The 20720-nt window shown below is 43.5% G+C and overlaps 1 protein-coding gene across 1 annotated transcript in view; it reads left to right on the forward strand.

The window, feature by feature from the left end:
* The window catches only part of LOC8037793 (DNA polymerase theta), a 66203-nt gene that overhangs the window by 5422 nt on the left and 40061 nt on the right, over positions 1–20720 (forward strand). Inside the window, exons 4-6 of the mRNA XM_029993264.4 lie at positions 8641–8756; positions 16961–17111; positions 18965–19061. Of these exons, the coding sequence (XP_029849124.3) occupies positions 8641–8756; positions 16961–17111; positions 18965–19061 (364 nt within the window). The remainder of the gene's footprint in view (positions 1–8640; positions 8757–16960; positions 17112–18964; positions 19062–20720) is intronic.

Genomic DNA, 20720 nt, shown 5'->3' on the forward strand with positions numbered 1-20720 from the left:
GGGAGGGAGGGGTTAGCATGAGGCAAAACTGGTTGTTATCAGTGACGGTGATGGTGCTGTCGAGAGGGCCATTCCAGTCCACAATGGTAGCAGATAGGAGAGAATGTTGGAATGCTGTAGAGGCAGTCTTGGGCCGGGAAATCTTGCATGACTGGTCGAGTCTTGCTGATATATAACTGGGAGGGCTAAGAAGGGACCCTTTTAAAGGTGCAGAATAGTAAACTTTATGAAGAAGGCAAAGCCGGGGAATTTTATGACGCGAGGAAAGATCCGGAAGGGTCTGTTGCAATTTCGTTGCAGTAACACTTGAAAAGCGGAAGTAGTTGGAAAAAATAAAGTGAGCAGCACGATGTTGAACCTCTTCGATTGCATTATAGTTAGGCCAGATTGGTGAGAAAATTGATACTGTAAATTGTGGACGCAGCATATTTGCATGTCACAGTGCGACAAACACGTGGGAGCCCGCTACGAACTCGCTCGTCACACGAATCGGTACCACAGATCGCTCGGTTAATGTGACTCCAGTCGGACATTGTGTGATATCCGACGGGAATGGTGGGAAAGCGTTCGTATTGGATTTTACGGTATCTTGTCGAATAGTTGGGGTCGGTAATGGGTAAGATGGCTGTTGTAAAGAATGGATGGGTCTGCGATAAAGACGGTTTGTTTTTTCTGAAATGCAATTTGAGGTGGTAAAAGCGTAGGGAAAATAGGAAGCGTCGGTAGCTAGCATTTTAGCTGCTTAAAGCCTCGGTCACACTGCTGTCATAGAAAGTACAGTCTGCAGACAGTTCGAGGCATGTTTTTTGCTTGCACAACAGTCATACTATTGGTTACACAAAAACTATCTTCAGACACGTTTGAAGCCTGCATGAGGCGAACATGTTTCGGACATGATTCTGTCATCATGCCTGCAGCAAACACAATAGAGAGTTTTAGTAGATCGTTCCCATGACTCCGATAACGATACCCGATACTCCGCCACCGCCTCCCTTGAGCATGCATAGTATCGTTATCGGGGCTATCGGAGGTATCGGAACGATCTACTAAAACTCTCTACTGTCTTCTGTACGATATATGGGCAGTGGTACTGCTGCTTAGGGTAACCATGAATGGGCCACGGTGGCCTAGGAGCTCTTAGCAGTGACGCTAGAAAAAGTGGCGGTCTGCTTCTTTCAATTAGCTGCGAGGACACTTTTGCCGATGGAACATTTATTTTTAGCTCTTACTAGCATCTACTTTTTCAATGCAGAGTGTATTTTAGGGTAGGTTTCTAACGCTAGAGCATCACAAGACATTGTAACGAAAATATGATAGCAGAACCTATTGTCTTTACGAGAGACTCTCTCCCTTGGTGGGTATCGAACCGCTGACCTTTCCCTCGGTGATTCAGTCTACCCCATACCCTGTGCCGCGATGTAAGTAAGGCTCTTCACGTGGGGAGACACGGCTCTCCGCCACCACCAGGTGGCGCTGCGAGCTTTAGGCTGCGAGCTTTAGGACACAGTGTATAGAAATAGCGCAAAAAGAAAACAGACAGCTCTGGCTGGCATTTCTGGATATCAAGGGTGCCTATGACAATGTGAACCAAAGAAACCTGTGGGACATAATGGAGAACTTAAACCTAGATGAAGGACTAACAGCACTATTAAGGAACATTTACAAAGATAACAAGGTGATTATAACATGGGAAGGAAAGGCGACAGGGAAAATAGAGATAAGACGAGGCCTTAGGCAGGGGTGCCCGTTGTCGCCTTTGCTGTTTATGTTGTATCTGAGAGGATTGGAGGATAGACTAGAGAAGAGTGGGCTTGGGTTCAACCTTTCTTACAGTAAGCTAGGCCAAAAAATTCAGCAATCCTTACCGGGATTGATGTATGCGGATGATATTGTACTAATGGCTAACAACAGGACAGAGTTGCAGGAATTAATGAGCATCTGTGGTAGGGAAGGAGAGGAATTAGGTTTAGAATTCAGTAGCGAAAAATCGGCAGTCATGATTTTTAACGAGGATGAAGTTGAGAGGCTGAAGATACAGAATATTACAGTTGAGAGAGCTAGTAAATACAAGTATCTAGGAGTATGGATATGTGATGGTGCAGAATATCTCAGAGACCATGAAAAGTATATAATAGGTAAGGGCAACAGAAATGCAGCTGTAATGAAAAATAGAGCACTTTGGAATTACAACAGGTATGAGGTGGTGAGAGAGATTTGGAAAGGGGTCATGGTGCCTGGCTTGACATTTGGAAACGCAGTGCTATGCATGAAATCCGAAGTGCATGCGAAACTAGAAATAAAACAGCGCGGAGTAGGTAGACTGGCTTTGGGGGCGCATTGCAAAACGCCAAACCAGGGAGTACAAGGAGACATGGGATGGGCATCATTTGAGAGCAGGGAAGCGGTGAGCAAGGTAGAATTTGAGGATAGGTTGAGGCTAATGGATGGGGAGCAATGGGCACGAAAGGTTTTCAGCTATTTATACATGAGGAGTGTAGACACAAAGTGGAGACAGCGCACTAGGAAATTAAGAGGAAAGTTTTTGGGCTATAGCGAAGATACGGAAGAGCAAGTCTCAGTTAAGAAGAAAGTTAAGGCCACAGAAAGGGATCGGTGGCTAGAGGGAATGCAGACAAAGACTGCTCTGGAAAGCTATAGATTAAACAAAAGAGTTATTGCCAAAGAAAGCATTTATGACAATTCTAGGGGAAGCTCATTGCTGTTTGAGGCAAGAACGGGTGTTCTGCGAACCAGAACATACAGAGTGAAGTACCAGGAAATGGATACAGTGTGCATTGCTTGTGGAGAGGAGGACGAGACGGCTGAGCACTTGATACTCTACTGCAAAGGGCTTCACCCTATGCCTACCGAAGACAACATAGATTTAATAAAGTCATTGGGTTTTAGAGACAGCGAAGGGAGAGTGGATTTCAAGACTGTAGAGATTACCAAGCAAAGATTAAGTGAATGGTGGCAGAAATCGAGAGAAAACTAGGTATTTTCTTATTCACTGATGGCAAGGGGGTTTCATAGCCTCACTTTCTTTGCACTGCGGAGTGAATATAGATTTCACATTTAAATATTCTAAGCTTAAATGGTAAAACAAAATGGCTAGGTGGCGTAAGCTACCGCCCGATCCAAAGGGCTCAGCCGTATTCATCCATCCATCCATCCATCGGGCTGTAAAGAGCTTCACCCTATGCCTACCGAAGACAACATATATTTAATAAAGTCGTTGGGTTTTAGAGACAGCGAAGGGAGAGTGGATTTCAAAACTGTAGAGATTACCAAGCAAAGATTAAGTGAATGGTGGCAGAAAGCGAGAGAAAACTAGGTATTTTCTTATTTAACTGATTGCAAGGGGGTTTTATAGCCTCACTTTCTTTGCAGTACGGAGTGAATATAGATTTCGCATTTAAATACTCTAAGCTTAAATGGTAAAACAAAATGGCTAGATGGCGTAAGCTACCGCCCGATCCAAAGGGCTCAGCCAGATTCATCCATCCATCCATCCGGGTGGTTTGGGCAGTTCGGGTACGGCCCTGCCATCTGAGCGGCGTTCTAGCAAGCTTCGTGATTGGTGCTCTCAGGGGCTTGCATGAGCGAGGCTACCGTTCTGAGCACAGTGTTGAGGAGGGCGTTTTCTGCTTCATCGCCTGCTTGTTTTGGCACAAGTCAAACCATCCCAGAGTGGTAAACCAGGGCAACAAACATCGGTCAGTACAACACTGTTGGCGCATAAAGAATTGATTGTTGGCCACCAACCACCTAACAGCCTATCTTGCTGTCTTACTTTCTCTCCTGATGCTATTATAGCTTAGTGAGCATCTGTAAATAAAATTGCAACTCTGGTAACACTGCAGGTGAATAGCTTCATTTCGAGCTACAAACTAAACTGCATAATGGAGAATGGTAGACACAAAGTATGTGAGATTTCAGACAATATTTAAATCTTTTATGCGCTTTGCACATGGATTTCTAAAAAATAAGTTTCTTTTGCGACTTCCAGTTTACTCGGTGCAACTTTAAATTTGCATCATTTGTCTAGAATGACATATGTTAGGCTCTTACGTTTTCGAGCTGTGCAGGTCAGCTAATCACTTATGTTTTATGTTTATTACTAGATTGCCTTTCCTACGCTGTTGACTTATCGCAAACTCGATTCTTCGGAGAATGGGCATGGAGTTAGAAACCTTCCACATAGAGGTTATTGATATAAATGTTGTTGAGAGATTCACTTGTCTGTTGTCAGCACATTTACCTTCGCATTTAGCATTCTGTTGAACGCTTCGAATAACAGCCATACTTATAAAGGCAAGAAAAAATAATGTAACAGTCATAAGCTTAGTTGAAATACCGTCAAATACGGTACCACAACCATCAAGTCATTGAACCACAAAAGTCTCAAGTTGATTAAGAGCAATACTTCTAAAAGATTCCGAAATTATGGCGGTCAAGTCAGCGATTCACGAAATATGCTGAAGGCTTGATAAAAAATTCCCAAGGCTCGGAGTCCAGTACGTAGAGGCAAATGTGCAGCCTCTTGCACCACGCATGCGATTGCTTTTAAGATTTCGCTGAGTCGCGCGAGAATCGCATGAACTGCCTGTACTTCAGAGCGAGCGAGCTCGGCCGCTGTCCGGAGGGATGAGTGAAGATTGTGGAATCACAGTTACCAGAGCGGCATCTATCACCGTTTCAATCGGACAGGAACGTGTTGCATTGGAGCGAACAAACGAGCAAGCCATCAGATAAAAAAGGACGCGCGTGCGCACTGTGCAGGTCTCGGCAGCAGGCGCGCCACTTATCTGTGTGACGTCACATCCATAACCAAGTTTTCGTGACATCAACCTCCCAAGTTGGGCACCCCTTCCAAACACAAAGAAAGACTCAGTTCTACGTCAAAAAAATATTTAGCATTACCATCATTGAATCACTATATTGTCCGTGCTTGGCAGAATTCCACCGTAATTCAACTGCCATTAAAGCACCGTCCAAAGAACGGCAAGCTAACTGCTTTCTTGATCCACACAACGAGTTGCACAATTTCTGTTTCAGAATTCACCGTAATATTTGCTTCTCAATATTATATCCTCCATGAAGCGCCCCCTCGCACACGGCGTCTTCCAATGTCAGTGGCCGGTCCTTGCGAGAAATGACTTGTGCCCATTGTCCCATACGTTCAGAACCATTGTCCCATACGTTCAGAATCAGAAGGAATGCTGAGCAATGTTACTTTTCCTTCGCAGCTCCAATAACCGCAATAGCAATTTTAAGCAAAGCACTTGCATCCTTACGAATGTTGGACCATGCCAGTATTCCAGGCTGTGATGTACAAAGATGTCAGCAGTCCAAGCAGAGAGGAAAAACCCATGACAATATGTTTGTCACTACTCACAACAAAATCGAACCCTCGAGTCAGGGCAGTTAGTGGCGAGCAGTAATAAATTTGGAGACCTCGCAGCACGGTACCCGCCCCTCTCAGCCTACCTCAACTAGGGTAGGCGGTGCCGTAAAAGAAAAAAAAAAAGCCAACAATATTTAATTTAAAAAAAGATCAGAAAAAAAAAAAAAAATCTGTGCACCGATAAATAAAATTATGTGCACCTGCTCGTGAATCTGGATGTGCATTTAAATATTCCTCCCGAAATGAGGGATTGTTTGGTGTTAGGGATCTTGCAACAGATATTGAGAATGTCAATGGTGTGCTAAGTAAAAAACAGGGCGACAAAAAAAAATATTTTTAGAAGGATTCATGTTGTGATTACCATGAGGTTTTTTTTCCTATTTAAGCGAAAAGCCAAGCGTTCGAAATTCCTGTGAAATAAGAAATGCTATCCCAAAAAGTATAGTATGAACGCCAAGAACTCTTCTGTTTGTGTTTCCTCTAGCAGGCCTTGGACCTTTGGTGCTTACTTTTATGCAGCATACTTTCAAGCTTTCTAAGCGCGTGTTTCGCCGACAACATGGCCGACAGAGCAGCTCGGCGCGAGTCACGTGGTACTCTGGGTTTCAGGAGGCGACAACCCTATGGGAGAACACGTGAAGATCGAAGCAACGCGGCTGATTAAAAAATAAACGCCGAGTTCACTCTTTTTGAAACTAATCTGTCGTGAAGTTAGTAAAGCACTAAACACTTTATCAAAATTTTCATAACATTGGATGCATGTGAAAATTTTGAAAAGGCATTTTCCGAGGCAGTGGTGTTTGAAGCAGACAATTTTTTTGCTTAGTGGAGATGGACCTTTTTTGGGTTGGCCGGAGCGTGTGACGTGAACGGTGTGACGTCGCCGCGTCGTCTGCTGCACAAGGCTGCTCAGGCAATTAAAAAAAAGTTTATGTTTTGACATGGCACACAATTTAGCAGAAATTATTATAAAATGTTCCTTTATTATGTCAAAAACTACTGTTGTTCGGTACATCCCCAAAATATTGAAGAAAAAACTATTTTCTCACGTTCCCAGAGTTGGAACATCCAGGCATTCGCCGCTAGTCGCCGAGAGATGGTGTTCTAGATTGCGCTACCCTGCTCCGGAGCTATATAGTGCTCTAAGATCAATCACAGGAATTCTTTCCCAGCGGAATGCATCGTGGTGACAAAAAGCCATCAGTAAATGCAGAACGCAGATGGTTGGGTGCTTAGTCTGTCGGACGGGTTAGCCAGTCTTAGGGCCACATCTGTGGTACCTTCTACGAGAAAGCTGAGCAAACACACAGGAGAGAGAGACACTACCTGGTCGTGCACACCTGCGGGGAGCCAGTCGCAGTCTCCTCACCCAAAGAGCCCATCTTACGCCGTGCCCTGTGCTAGTGGAGTGGCTGTGATTGACATGTTGGCAGCTGTTACAAATGTATTAGTGTTGCAGCAAAACTTTGTTACCCCAATGATGGTGCACATTCTGTGTCTTCATACTGTATCCGTTGTATTAGGATACATTTAAATTGCTTTCGGTTACCTCATATAAGCACAGTTCAGTTGTTCTATTATTTTTAATTTATCACAATACAGGGTGTTTTTTTTAGGCTTTACAGATTTGTTTAAGAAAAGCCGTGAAAGTTATATTACAGTGAAACCCGTTCAGAACGAACCCACATACAGTGAATTATTGTCAATATCAAACTCACGAAAATTTTTAATAAAAATGCATCGAAAAGTACTTTTTATAACGAATACATGTTGGCTATATCAAAATATCCCCCCCCGGATAGCTTTCAAAAACGCGCAAAGAATCGTCTTCTAACCTGTCCCTTCCCCCCAAAAAAGTAGGAAAGAAAGAAAATTTCAAGAGCTCAAGTTATGAACAAAATTGAGGGAAGAGAAGCGATTCAGGAGAGAAAGCAAAAAAATACCCTTTGCACGCATGCACAGAAAAAAAAAAAAAAAATCTTTTCATCCCAAAATGGTTGCCCACGAAGAGAAGCTAAGAAAACAAACTCTGCAACATGCAAAAAAAAACAAAAAAACAACTAGCGCGTTGTTACAAGGCGGAAGCGAAGAGATGAGAAAGAAAGAGGAGCTCTCGCCTTACAACGAATGCATCGTGGAAGTTTGTTGTAAATGGTTTTTGCAATATCGAACTACCTTGCTATGTCGAACTGATTGTAGCATTTCCTGTTGTTCGTTATAAACGGGCTTGACTGTAACACGGTTTTTACAGGTCAGTCATATGGTCAGGGGGACATATTATATGGGAATAATTGTCTTAATAAGTCTGCTAATAAACTCAGACATTTATTTAACTTTTTACTTAGTGAAAGATTTTAAAGGGAACAGACCTCTATCTCAGCTTTTTGGAAACTCACAGTTGTTTGCCAGTGATGTCCTTTTATTTGATTTGTTTATATGACTACTGTGGGCCCTGACTCGATGTGATAACATGAATTAAGATGACACACACTGCCAGCGTGCTGGCACTATTAATAAAACAAGAGAGCAAGTACGCTGTCGTTTCTGTTGCTCAATTAACCATGCTCAACATGTCCTTAAAAAACAATCCGTTAATTTGGCAGTTCTCTGAAGACTTTTGTTACAACACCCTGAACAAATACTTGTCTTTTAATATGGATGTTTTTTTTAAGGTGAGAATTCCAAGCTTGTAGCTTTATCTTTGACAGTTGCTACTGCTGATTGAGAGTTAGGGAAAGCCGAGCCGAAATGCACCCTTCAATGAATAGCTCGCGCTTTCAGCCTAGTAGCGGAATTGTTGTGCATTACAAAAAAAAATAAAGCGAAACATAGGGCAAATAAACAGATGAGTATAAACTATATGAATATGTTAAAAGAGGAGAGCTACTTTTTGAGTGAAAATGAATCGACGAGATGAGGTCACTATGGCGCATGCCATTTTTGGCGCTCCAGACATGGGAATCGGGACTCGTAGCCGGTTGCCTGCGGGCCACGTCCCAGTGAGTTGCGGGCCTCATGCAGCCCGCAGGTTGCATGTTTGAGACCCCTGTGCTAGAATTACGACAACTGACAATGCATCACACTAACTTCCGTATTGCAGTTTGCTGCCACTTGGGGAGCACTTTTGATACGTCGTCCGGAGATGCATTTCAGGCACTGTTGCGGAAGTAACTCGGGTCTGCTCGAGTAAAATTGGGAACACAGCCCACGTGGGTCCCCGTGTGTGTGTGCAGGAAAGAGCTTGGTGGCAGAAGTGCTGATGCTAAAGAGGGTGTTGGAGACTCACACCAAGGCCTTGATGGTGCTGCCCTTCATTTCCCTGGCCAGGGAGAAACTGAACGCACTGCAGGTGAGCACACCCCCAGGACTACTCGGGTTTCCAGCATGGGGGCTCGAAAAGGACTCTGGGAGACGTTTCATTTCATTTCATTTATTGACCTCGAAGGCATCTATTGATGCAATACATGAGGGGGGTAACAAGAATGGGGGAGAAGTCATGACTTATATACATATATAAGAAACATTGATTAAAACAAACTTGTTGAACGTGGCAGCAACAAAAACGCCAGTGTACAAAATTAGCAAGCATGCAATGAATTGTGTACACATTGTATAACTCATGCAGTACAATACCGAAGTTGACAATAATACAAAGGTTGGTTGTTCAAAATATAATAAACGTCATGGAACAGCAGATAAACGAAACAACTCTTCAGAACTCTGTTTAAACAATATCGGGTCACATAATATCACAACATTATTGGCTCTATGGCTGTGGGGGAGTGGTGAAAATGTGAACAAGTTAGTATGTGATCTAATGGGTTCAACTTTGTAAGAGTGATCAAGGTCTAGCAGATATGAACCCTTCCGGCGAGCAGAGAAAGGTTTTGAATAATGATCCGTCATGACGTATTTGATGAAAAAAAGAAGCGAGCAATATTTTGCCGAGTCTAAAGGATCTACGCCCAAGCTTCTCTTTAAGTCTTCGACACTTGTGAAGGTGAAGTACTCATATAAATAAAACAATAAATAAATTGCGCAGCTTTATTCTGCAGAGCTTCTAGTTTTAAAGCTTAAAGGGGCACTGACACCCCAAAGGTCGTATCTTTTTATTGTCTAAAACGATGCAAGTTGCAGTCATAGACGCAAAGAAAACCGCATCACGAAAAAAAAATTTCCCGCGCGCGTGCGCGCCTTTTTATTTTTGGCGTTTGATTCTCCCGCCTCTCGCCTTCTCGCTTCTTTTGATTCGTGACGTCAGGAATCATGAAATTTAGAAGCTTTGTAGGGGACATTTCTATAACATTTAATAACGGCAATCATAAAACATGTTTTTTAACACAATTGCGAACGCACTACGGCCCTTCTTTTTGAAATACCAAAAATCGGAATCCGTTGTGGTGCCGTCTCCTGAATTTGTATCCTCCCACGGAAAACAGGCGACACCGCTCAAAACCAGTCTGCCGTCGCTTGCTCCTTTCCTCCTCGCTTTGGGTCGCCATGGCAACAGCAGGGGGTCGTGAAAGAAAGTGGACTCTCAGGACTCCGTAATATTTGACGTCAACGCACCGGCACGGATCGCGCTGGAACTTCGAATTCGGCATTTGGAAATTGTTTTTTTACTTCACAAATACTGAATCCCAAATTTCGAATTTTGAGGGTAATGTCCCGGCATCGTTTTCAATCGTTTCGGATAATAAAAAAAATTATAATTTTGATGTGTCAGTGCCTCTTTAAAGGGAAGATGGGGCACTTCTACATTTGAGAAAAAAATGTTTGAATTGCGTTCATCTGGCCTTTAGAATAACAGATATCACAATTATATTTCAATGCGATGCGCCGGAGAGCCATAAGAGCAATTTGAAAATAGGGCTGAAGCCCCGCCTCCCTAGCCTTGGCAAGCCAAAAGATCCGTCGATGACGTCACGTACAGCGACTGTCTTTCGCGTTTTTCTCGCGTTTAACAATACTTGCGCGGAAAACGGTTTTGGTATTCGGGTTCACGAGGTAAAAATACACTAGAATTCACTTCTAACTCATTTTTTTCAAGAAGCTCCGTAGCTTCCCTTTAATAGCTTTAATGAGAATTCCATATATAATACTGGCATATTCTAGTTTGGAAAGGATGATTGATTTATAAGCAAGAAGCTTCGTTGTTTGTGGAGCGGAATGAATGTTGCGTTTTAAGAAACCGAGTTTCTTAGATGCATTTGCAGTTGTGCTTTCTATGTGCGTTTTCCACGACAAGTTGCTGGTAAAATGGACCCCTAAGTACTGATATGAGGGTACATTTTCAATGTCCTGGATTAAAATTTAATATTGGAAAGATGACTGTGTTTTTTGTTTGTAACTGTTAAAATGCAACATTCACTAGAATTTATTTTCATTTGCCAGGTAACACACAGTTCGCTGATTTTGTTCAGATTTTGGAGAATTAAGTGATCAGCTGGGGAAGATATTTTTCGATAGATAGCTCAATCATCAGCGAAGAGCCTTATTGTTGACTTAATACTTTCTGGGAGGTCGTTAATACTATATACTAAAATAAGTGAGGGTTTGAGAATGCTTCCCTGGGGCACTCCAGTGATCATGGGCAGCTGAGAAGAAACACTATTGTTAACCATCACTGAATGCGCTCTGTCGGTAAGAAAGGCTGATATCCAGTCAACTATCAAGAGGTCAATTTGAAGGTGAGAAAGATTTGAAATTAAACGCTCGTGAGGTACTGCATCACATGCTTTTGCGAAATCGATAAATGTAATATCAGTTTGCACTCCAGCATGAGTGTTTAAGTGCAAATCATATACAAATACGAAGAGCTGCGTGTCACATAAGTTTTCCTGAAACCATGTTGATTAGCAAAGAAAAGTTGATTTGACCCAAGTGTGCCATGTTTCATTAATTTGCAAGACACACTTGTGAGCGAAAAAAGATGGTAACTGGACGAGTTGGATGCGTCGCCGAATTTAAAAATGGGCTTAGCAATTGCAGAATGCCATTCAGGTGGAACACTTCCTGAGTCAAGGCTTTGTTGAAATAGTTGAGATAAAGAAGGGGATACAAGACCTTTTATCATGCTAAAAAACTTTGCTGTTATAGAACTGTCACCCGGGGCACTGTTGATTGGGAGTATTTCTATTATCGTCATAATGCCGTCACTACTAAATTCAATGGGAGATGCAACAGTATCTTTTTATAACTGATAGCATTTCTTTGCTGTCGTTTCAAGTAATGCCAAAGAGACCATTCAAGAAATATGCAGCATACTCACCGTTTTCCGGATGCGTTGCTGAAATCCGATGTACAGCACTTCCCGGAAAAAAAATAGTTTTTTCCATTGTTGAAATGAGCTATGCATATCCAAACTCTCGGTCTGTACCCAAATGAAGCTGTAGCGATTGGAACCAGATGCCAAGGTTTCAGAATTAACCGTTATCTCTTTAAAAAGTTACACGATTTTCTGAAGCTTTTAATGGGAAAAGGGGCCCATTCCCGGTGCTTGATGCCGTTCAACCCCATGTATTTGTGGGCTTTGTTGGCCACTATTTTCCCACTGAAAATTTACGAAAATTGCTGATAACTTTTGAATAAGATAACGGTTAGCTTTAAAATTTTAGCATCTAGTCTGCACCACTAGTGCTAGATTTTGGCGGAGACCGGGCGTTTGGCGTTGCATAGTTTATTTTTGCGGTGAAAGAAATCCCATAGATTTCTTGGGGGGACACCCTGTACTACGCCTAAGGGAACACTTATGAATAGAAAAAACAGGTCATGTTGGTTTACCATTTTGGGATTTTAGAATGCAAATAAGGCAGAGGATAACCCAGGTAACGACTGGCAAGAACTGTAACTTCTTTGTGTAGTTGCGAGGAGCAAGGACCTTTGGAAAGACTTTGAATCCATGTGACATAAACATTGCCATCTAGGGTCTGGAGTTTGGATCATCTGGTTAATTTAGCTTTTTCAATATTTCTTTTCGTCTCATTTGTTGCATCTTGTGCATTCCTTAAAACAAAGAAAAGGAGTAATGTGTTTAAGAGAATACAAAAAGTAGTGTTGAAGAATAATAGGAAGGAGATAACGAAAGACATACTGCTCTTTCGGCGTTCCCGCTTTGCCCATTCAGCTACACCATATCGGCACTCCCTGTTCTCCAGAGTAATTCTGATTTTCTAGCCCTTTTACTCAGCAGGTCTGAGTGTGTGGACAGGCCTCGTCTCTGTGTCGTAGCTTCCATTCGGAAGCCTCGGAGACTTTGGCATTTTGGTATAACCCAGTCGGCATCTTCAGAAGACCCTTAAATTATGCTTCCTTGGGCTTCTCCTAAGTTTTGTCTGCACCCCTTTCCCAGCCACTTCGGTCTTGGCCTTCTTTAACTGGCAGCGTCCCTGTCGACATGTCTGGTGTATGGACCGAACCGGCCGACCCGGCGTTACTCCATGTCTCAATAGCACCGGCAAACGTGGCTGTCTTTTTTCTGCAGCCCTGCCTGCCAGTCAAAATTCTATAGCAGGGGCTTCCAAACTTTTCAATCTCGAGGAACCCACTTATGGAAGGGCTGCGCCATTTGCGCCAAATTGTGCAATGAGCGAATGTCTGCTACATCTTGCGCCAAACTTCCATTTTCGCTAAGAATTGTGCCAAACCTCCGCCAGGATGAACTTAAGCGAACAAAAAAATAAAATTATTTTATTATTGCTTTATCATAACATTTACACAAGTAGGATTAAAGAAAAAAGGTACAAATATTTATTTCGCAGTGCATCTGCTCACCGTATAGTTTGTTGCATGTTAGGTCAGAGCACAGCCGAAGGCTTGAACACACCACCACTAACATTACCTAAAACGGAAGTCACGGGGTATTCGCTGAGCTTAATTGATATAACTAATGAAAGAACACTTGTAGAAAGGTGGCGAATGCCATGATGTGGCACTTTTGATGCTCTTTGATTGGTTTTATTGACTCATAGCGTCGGCTGCGCTTCGCCTTAAAATGAAACAAAGTGTAAAGATTGCTCCTCAACCGCGCTGGCCTCGCCATCGCCTGCGTTCCCATATGATGTCGACAATGTCGGGAGCTGAAAGTGTGGAGAAAATTTTGCAAAATGTGGGATGGCGGTTACAGTGATAATAAATAATACATAATAAAACCAGGGCTGTTTACTCCTGATGAGATCCCTTGATCATTACGTCTGCCACATGCCGTGACTACAGTCGCAGTGTACTGTGGCACTTGCGCCACTCACATCAACCTCTTCACCGCGTCGTACTGGTGTGCACGCGCGTCGAGCTTCACCGCTTTGCATTGATGTGCTAGGAGCTGCCGCTGCTGACATGGGGGTGTGTGTGGGATAGCGCGATTGGCTCGAAAATTATATGAGTACTATTACAAATCAACTTTTTTTGTTCTTGACTGTAGGTTGACCTCTAATTAAAAACAAAAAATCTGTGCTGACAAAGAACAAGAAAATGCGTGTCTGCATCTGAATAAATAGATTAGTCAAGGTAGTTCTGTGCAGCAGTTGAGGGCAGCGCACTTTGACTAAGTTCTGGTTCCAACGGCGCTAAAGCGCAGTTTCACTTTTAAAGCACAATGGTGTGTTTTCATAATTTCTGCGGGAGGTTGTTTTTGCATTTTAGGATACTAGAATCTTGAGGTTGGTAGGTTCACACAACTGGGGGGACGTGTTCTGATTGGCAGACATACTTTAGCGGATATGCCGGTTTTTGCTAGAATTTGTCACGAATTCTATTTATGGGCTAAATAAACCACAAAAGTTTAAAAGGGGGAGGTGGATAAAGGCTTTATCTCAACTAAAGTGTCGAACTATGCTTCATTTTTAAACCATTTTTAAAAGCCATTGTGAATGGAACCTACTCTGACTTGAGCCTTTGTTCTAAAACAAAGGCTGTGTTCTTTTTGCATCTTATTATTACTTTTACAAAAGACTAAGTAATATTTGCTTTGGTGTCAAAAAGGAACCTTCGATCATTATCAAAGACGAACTCGTTTAGCGATAGATACAATAACTTTTTGTATCTTTAAGTGATGTGCTAACAGATGTTGACATGTGCTCCAAAAGCGGCAGTGGCTGGTCCAACCCACTATTTTGCCTGCTAAACAATTGGCTACAAAGCATCAAGCACCGCTCCCACCACCGAGAACCCCCCCATCTGCCCTGACTGACAGCCCAAGAACCCCGCTGGGTCTTTGCACTGATGCCACAAAACAGTGCTGAAGCCTAGACATTGCAACCATGAATATTTGCTCACAGTAGGATGTAATCTCGATGATATAAATTTCTCAGGGTTGCAAAAAATATTCATATCATTCGAAAATTGTATCATCCAAAAGGGCCCTAAAAGGGTAATAAAATGTGCATACATACTCAGTGAGGACAGACGACTTTGGATAAGAAACTTCCTTCAATTCCAGAGGCACTTCAATATACCGGCAGTATTTCACTGCCTCTGGAACCGTCCAACTTTTTTATTTATCGAGGTTTTTCTTATTCTAGCCCTTGACATGGCTAAAGAGCCTCGGCTAGGGCTAGAGTAGAACACCCTTGCCCTAGCCACATCTCTCTAGCCATGGCGACGGTGGCCCTGTGGTGCGGAGTCTGGCTGTGACTACCGCGGCTGTGCCAAGGGGTTGTTCATGGCTTAATGATATGTGATCTGAGCTAGTACAAGAAGGGAATATCAAGGTAATGGGAAGTGCCGCAATGTTGTTTACTTTTACATGCCTTCAAAATTTTTGAAAATTGGGAGACTTCACTTTTTTTAAGGTCGGCGCTTTTTGTTCGGATAATCCACCGTGGCCCGAGTGAGCAGTTTCACTATCTCGAAATGTAACACATTAGAGAGAAAGCTTTTTGGCCTTAGTTTTTAGGTATTCGTGTCGTCTCGAAATTCGGATCAATCGTAATCATATCATTGTGATTCTACTGTATTTCAGTTACGCATAATGGGTGGCTCAGATTTGCTGAAGTAGTGCTTAAGCTGTAAAGACACTTGGGGGTGGGCACAGTCGAGGAAATTCTGAAGCTGGTATCCCTTGGGGAACCCAGTTTTAGAACCCAATCTCTAGAGATTCACTTGTCGTTTCCATAATATCGAAGGGTGGCAGAGTTACACTTTGAAAACGAGACGCTTAAATGTAGGGTACTCCAAGTCACCAGGCTCGATCTAAATAGGACCGTAAAAATCGGGGACTGCACGTAGCAATCTAAATTTTGCGTCAGAAGTGTATTTCACAGGTTGTTTTTTTCTTCTAAAATTAGAAAGCGTAAAGTCAAAAACAGGGCCAAGAAACTTGCCAGGGTAAACGGCGGGCGGTGATGCAGACGACCAGGTCAAGTTGCGGGGTGTGTTTGGCGCACGTATTGATAGATGGTGTCAGGAGCAGCGTCCGAAGGTGTAGCCAACCGACGAAAGAAAGCAGACAACACGCAGACGAAATCCGTTTGCAGCAAAAGCGCCGTTGTTATGCAAACACTTTTTTTTTGCTTTGGGTTTTGATTTTATTGTCTGCTATTATTTTTAAATTAAAGGTACATTACAAAAAGTTTATGTTAATTTTAATAAACTGGGGTCGTCGCAAGCAGTCTTGATAAAGAGGTAGCACCATCTATCAATACGAGCGCCAAAGGCGACCCGCCACTTGACTTGGTCGTCTGCGTCGCCCCCCGCCGTTGACTCGGGCAAGTTTCTTGGTTCTATTTTTTTACAGAAAGGGGGCTATGCTTTGTAATCCTATAAGAAAAAAACGACCTGTGAAATACACTTTCGACGAGAAGTTTAGGTTGCTACGTGCAGGCGTCGATTTTTACAGTCCATTTTAGATCGAGCCTGGTGACTTGGGACATCCTATATATCTCGAAGGAAAATTGCAACGGCTACAGGTGCCGATTTTCCTGGCATGATTTTGTTGCGAACGAGACGTTTGGGACACACCATAGAAAACAGGTACCGAGCAAAAGCCGTGGACATTACAGGGAACGGGTTTCAATTGTTTCAGAAACTGCAAGTGTGGTGGGTTTTTGCTGGTACTTCTTATGAAAGTGACCCTAGTGGTGCAATTCACTCCTTACCTGTTCTCTTTGTCTCACTCTCACTCCAGAGTAAAGGTTTTGTATCTTGATGTTCGAAGACCCACTGCCATCCAGTGTCGCTCTATCTGCGTTACCACGCAATATTACCTGCAGGTGTAACTTGGATCTACTCGGGCAAGATTTAAAACACGGCCACTAAGACGGAGCTGCGTTTGCCTCAAGGTGAAGCATCTCTTGGCCGTGGCCCCCAAAGTACTTGAATACTTCCGCTCACGAGTAACGACAACCGACGTGCGAAATGAAGCACATTCCGCTGTAACAAAATGGTATCTTTTGGCTCATTCTGCTCCTGTGTGCTGGTGTTCGCTTCTGGAAACCTGCTCCGTAGTGCAGTTAGCGCTTCAATCAATGTCTGTACCTGCAGGAAGCACGAAGTGGTTCCGTTATCCAGTAACTTCAGCAGCCCTCAATGAGTTAAGTGTGGGCGTGTTCTGCGCAGGAGGTGGCTTGTGGTATCCGGGTGGGCGGCTTCATGGGCCAGCAGCGTCCCCCTGGGGGGTTGGCTTCCCTGGATGTGGCGGTGTGCACCATTGAGAAGGCCAACGGCCTCGTGAACCGCATGCTCCAGGAGGGCACCCTAGCACAGCTGGGTGCGTGTGGCCGACCCCCAAACTAACAAAAAGATTAATAAAGTGGTGGCAAAAAAAATGGACAATTAAAAGACACACACAAACACAGTGATGACTCTCAACTGTCATTTTCTCTCATAACAGAATATACAAAAGAAAGGAATTTAAAAGATAGGACGGACAAGTAAATGCGTAAACAATATGCGAGCATGCTTGTCCTTGCGGAGTGCTTTATTGGGGGCTCTTAGCTGGGCTCTGTAAGGAATGTGGCTGTACTTCGCAGTTCTATAATATTCAAATATTGGTCAAACATCAAAATAAGGCCGCTAAAAAAATGATCGAGGGTCTTTTTTTTTTCTTTGGGCAATAAGATTTTATTAATGCAATAGCATTCTTTAGCTACCCCCCTTCCCCCGAATTTCTTGGACTTTCTGGCCTCCTAATGTGCAGTACGTATGTGCAGTAGATCAATGTCAACTCACATTCTCACACCTTCGCATTCGCACCTTCTTGATGTTGTCCTAGAGGTCGTCCTAGACGTCATCCTAGACGTTCTTGAGGTCCTAGAAGTCAGGCTTAAGATCGCCCTAGAGGTTGTCCTAGAGGACATCGAGGAGGATGTCTTTGATGCCTGCAGAATTGGGCTTTAATCCCTCAACCGTCTTGAACAAGCCTAGCTCGTCAACATGGAGCCGTCCCCAAACCGTTCAGAATGGGTATAGCTCTCCTGCTTTCCCCGGTTCATGCATTAAGCTGTTCTAGACAAACCAGGCTCACTTGTAGCTTAGCTTGAGGTTGTGCCAACAGATGACGGCACTCAATTTTTTTTAATATTTTGCTCCCATTTTGTTTGTTGCTAGAAATATGATTTTGAAGGCAACAAATGTAACTTTGAAGACAACAATTAAGCAATCGAGGGTCAAAAATTTTCAAAAATGAAAAACGATTAAGGCTATAATATTCAAAGCAAGGACGGAATTACAGCAGCCATTTGCCTGTAATGCTAGTTAAGTTTGTCTTTGTGCGGCCATTTACGTGATCTCTAGCGGGCGAGTGAACTGCCAGTAGAGATACCCATATTGATCAGCAAACCAACCCAGGAGTATTAACACAATGTTATTTATCAGCCGATTTTTACGAGAAAACCATCAAAAAGACCTGTCACAGTGACGTTATGATGACGTCATGCTGACACGTGATGTCACAGTCCCTCGTGACATCGTCATCATATCATGACGTTGCAAAACACCAGTTGACGTCTTGAGGTCATGTGACATCATCTGACTTTGTGGCATCACGTGGCATCATGAAGCCAGTTGCTGTCTTTAAGCCACGTGACATGGCACCATGTAACATCATGATGCCATTTGAGGTCATGTCATTTTGAGTCATGTGACATGATGACATCATGCAACATGCCAGCAATTGACGTCGAGGGCATGTGACATTGTGACAGGATGTGAAGCCATGACGTCATATGGGGTCAGTTATGTGACATTGTGACGTTCCGTGACATGCTGACGTTGCATGACATCCAATGTCACATTGATGTTACACGGTATGTGATGGTGACGCATGATGTTGTGTGATATGACGCGTGTTGTCATAAGGTCGCATGACTGTGATGTCACATGACATCATATCATGTTACACAGTTGCTTTGTGTGATGAGACCACATTCATGTGGCCTCATGATGTCACGTGATGTCACCCACACATAGTATGTGCCCAGCTCACTTGCAAATTATTCTGTGCTCTCCAGGCTTCGTCAGGATGATCGAGCTAATGTACTTTTTTTTTTCAAGGAGGTGAAAGCGTCTTTGTTGCTGTGCGGCCAAAGTGCTCCTTCCGACATGGTAATGACATCGTTTCAGGGACTGTGGTGGTTGACGAGGTACACCTGGTGGGGGACCCCAACAGGGGCTACCTGCTCGAGCTGATGCTGGCCAAGCTGGCATACATGGCACGCAGGTACTTTGGGCCGCCTAAAGCCATTGAATGAGCTACGTTTGGAGTATTCAGACTCCCCGATCGTCTTGTAGGTACCGCCATTTTGGTGCCAAGTGCAGAGCAGGCACAACTGGCAACGATCACGAGTCGAAAATGCAACTTCCCGAGGTTGGGATACAGTGTTGGGGAAGCTCGGGTGGCGGCGTCTCGCTTTGTCCAGGGTGTCTAGCGACCGGGAATTGTCAGGGAAATTTTAATTGCCCGGAAAAATCGAGAAATTGTCAAGGATATTGTCAAAAAGTGAGCCCAGTCAGGGAAAATGAGCCGGAAACACCATCGGGTGCCCTGAGCAAAGACTTAAGGACTTCGGGGCAGAAAAATAGGCAATAAATTCTGCTTAGAGCGGAGCGCGGGCTCTGTAGTGTGCTGCCCGATGCAAAGGAAACAGCCGACAAATTCAGTCCAAGCCTTGGATTGGATTGGATTGAGGATACAACACAAGGCTAGATTTAGTTAGAGCTACTAGATTTAGTAACAAATGGAAAAGCCGCAGACCCCAATCTAACCCAAGCCTTAAGCCGGAAGTATCCGAAAGTGTTCATCTAGCGGCCATGCTGCCATTCGGTTATTGACGTGTTTGGTTGAGCGTCGTCTTTTCCTTGTGTTTCCGGAAGTGGCCTCTTCACTGACGATGTCGGCGGCGAGAAAGTGCTCGTTTAATGTGGACTGGATGAACCCGAATATTTCGGAATATACAAGTTGGATGAAGCCCGTGCAAAATGATCCTTACAGTGCTCAATGCTCGTCTTATATATTTAACTGCCTCTACAGTGGTCAGAAAATTTCACCTGACGTTGTCAGGGAAAACCTGGTAAAGTCGGGGAATTTCAAAATAATATTTTGCTAGACACCCTGTTGTCACAAACTGTTCATCGCTTCTGGAGTATGGAAGGGAATTTTTCGCAATTTTGGGTGAAGCTACAATGATTTTGTATTCTTGTAAATTGGTATTCGGGCAGGGCTCGGATACCTTGTAGGAAAAAGGAGAGTAAATCGCTATAACTTTCTTTGTCTATAATCGTTAATGACGAGCTTGGAATGAACCAAGACAATTATAGAATGTTTTTTGTCCTCCCAGACACCAGACATTCTCGTAGCAATGCAATAAAACTTGTAATTACAAATAGGATACATACATGTTCTTCTTTCCTCAAACAATAAATGATTGAATGGCTCACTACCTGACATTGTGATATCGCTACTTTTTAAAAAATATTTTTGCTCTCTCTTACTGCTTACCTTGCATAAATTGTCTCGGACACACCACTCCCATTACAATCTCGAAACAGGTAACAATACCAATTAAGAAAGAAAGCTGGGCAGGACATTGTAGAAATGCACGGCCAGGGTACCTGGTCTATGCCAACAGAACTTGGACAGCCTCATGAGTTGAAAGGAGTTCCCAGCGCTCTGTGCGCTCGAGGTGCCTCCGTCGCCCAAATGAGCCGGTGCTGCAATTACGAGCCTAGTGTGCCCAAATTTGAGAGTGGCTGCAATCGCTCGATCGGGGTCACATGGTTTGTGGGCGGAACTTGCAACTTGAGCTGCGAGGAGGACGCGAAAGCGTCGATTGTTTGCAAGCGTCTCCGCCTCCTTGCTCACTTTCCTTTTTGTGACGTG

The sequence above is a fragment of the Ixodes scapularis genome, unplaced genomic scaffold, assembly GCF_016920785.2.
Source record: "Ixodes scapularis isolate PalLabHiFi unplaced genomic scaffold, ASM1692078v2 PGA_scaffold6__148_contigs__length_123643588, whole genome shotgun sequence".
Lineage (NCBI taxonomy): Eukaryota > Metazoa > Arthropoda > Arachnida > Ixodida > Ixodidae > Ixodes > Ixodes scapularis.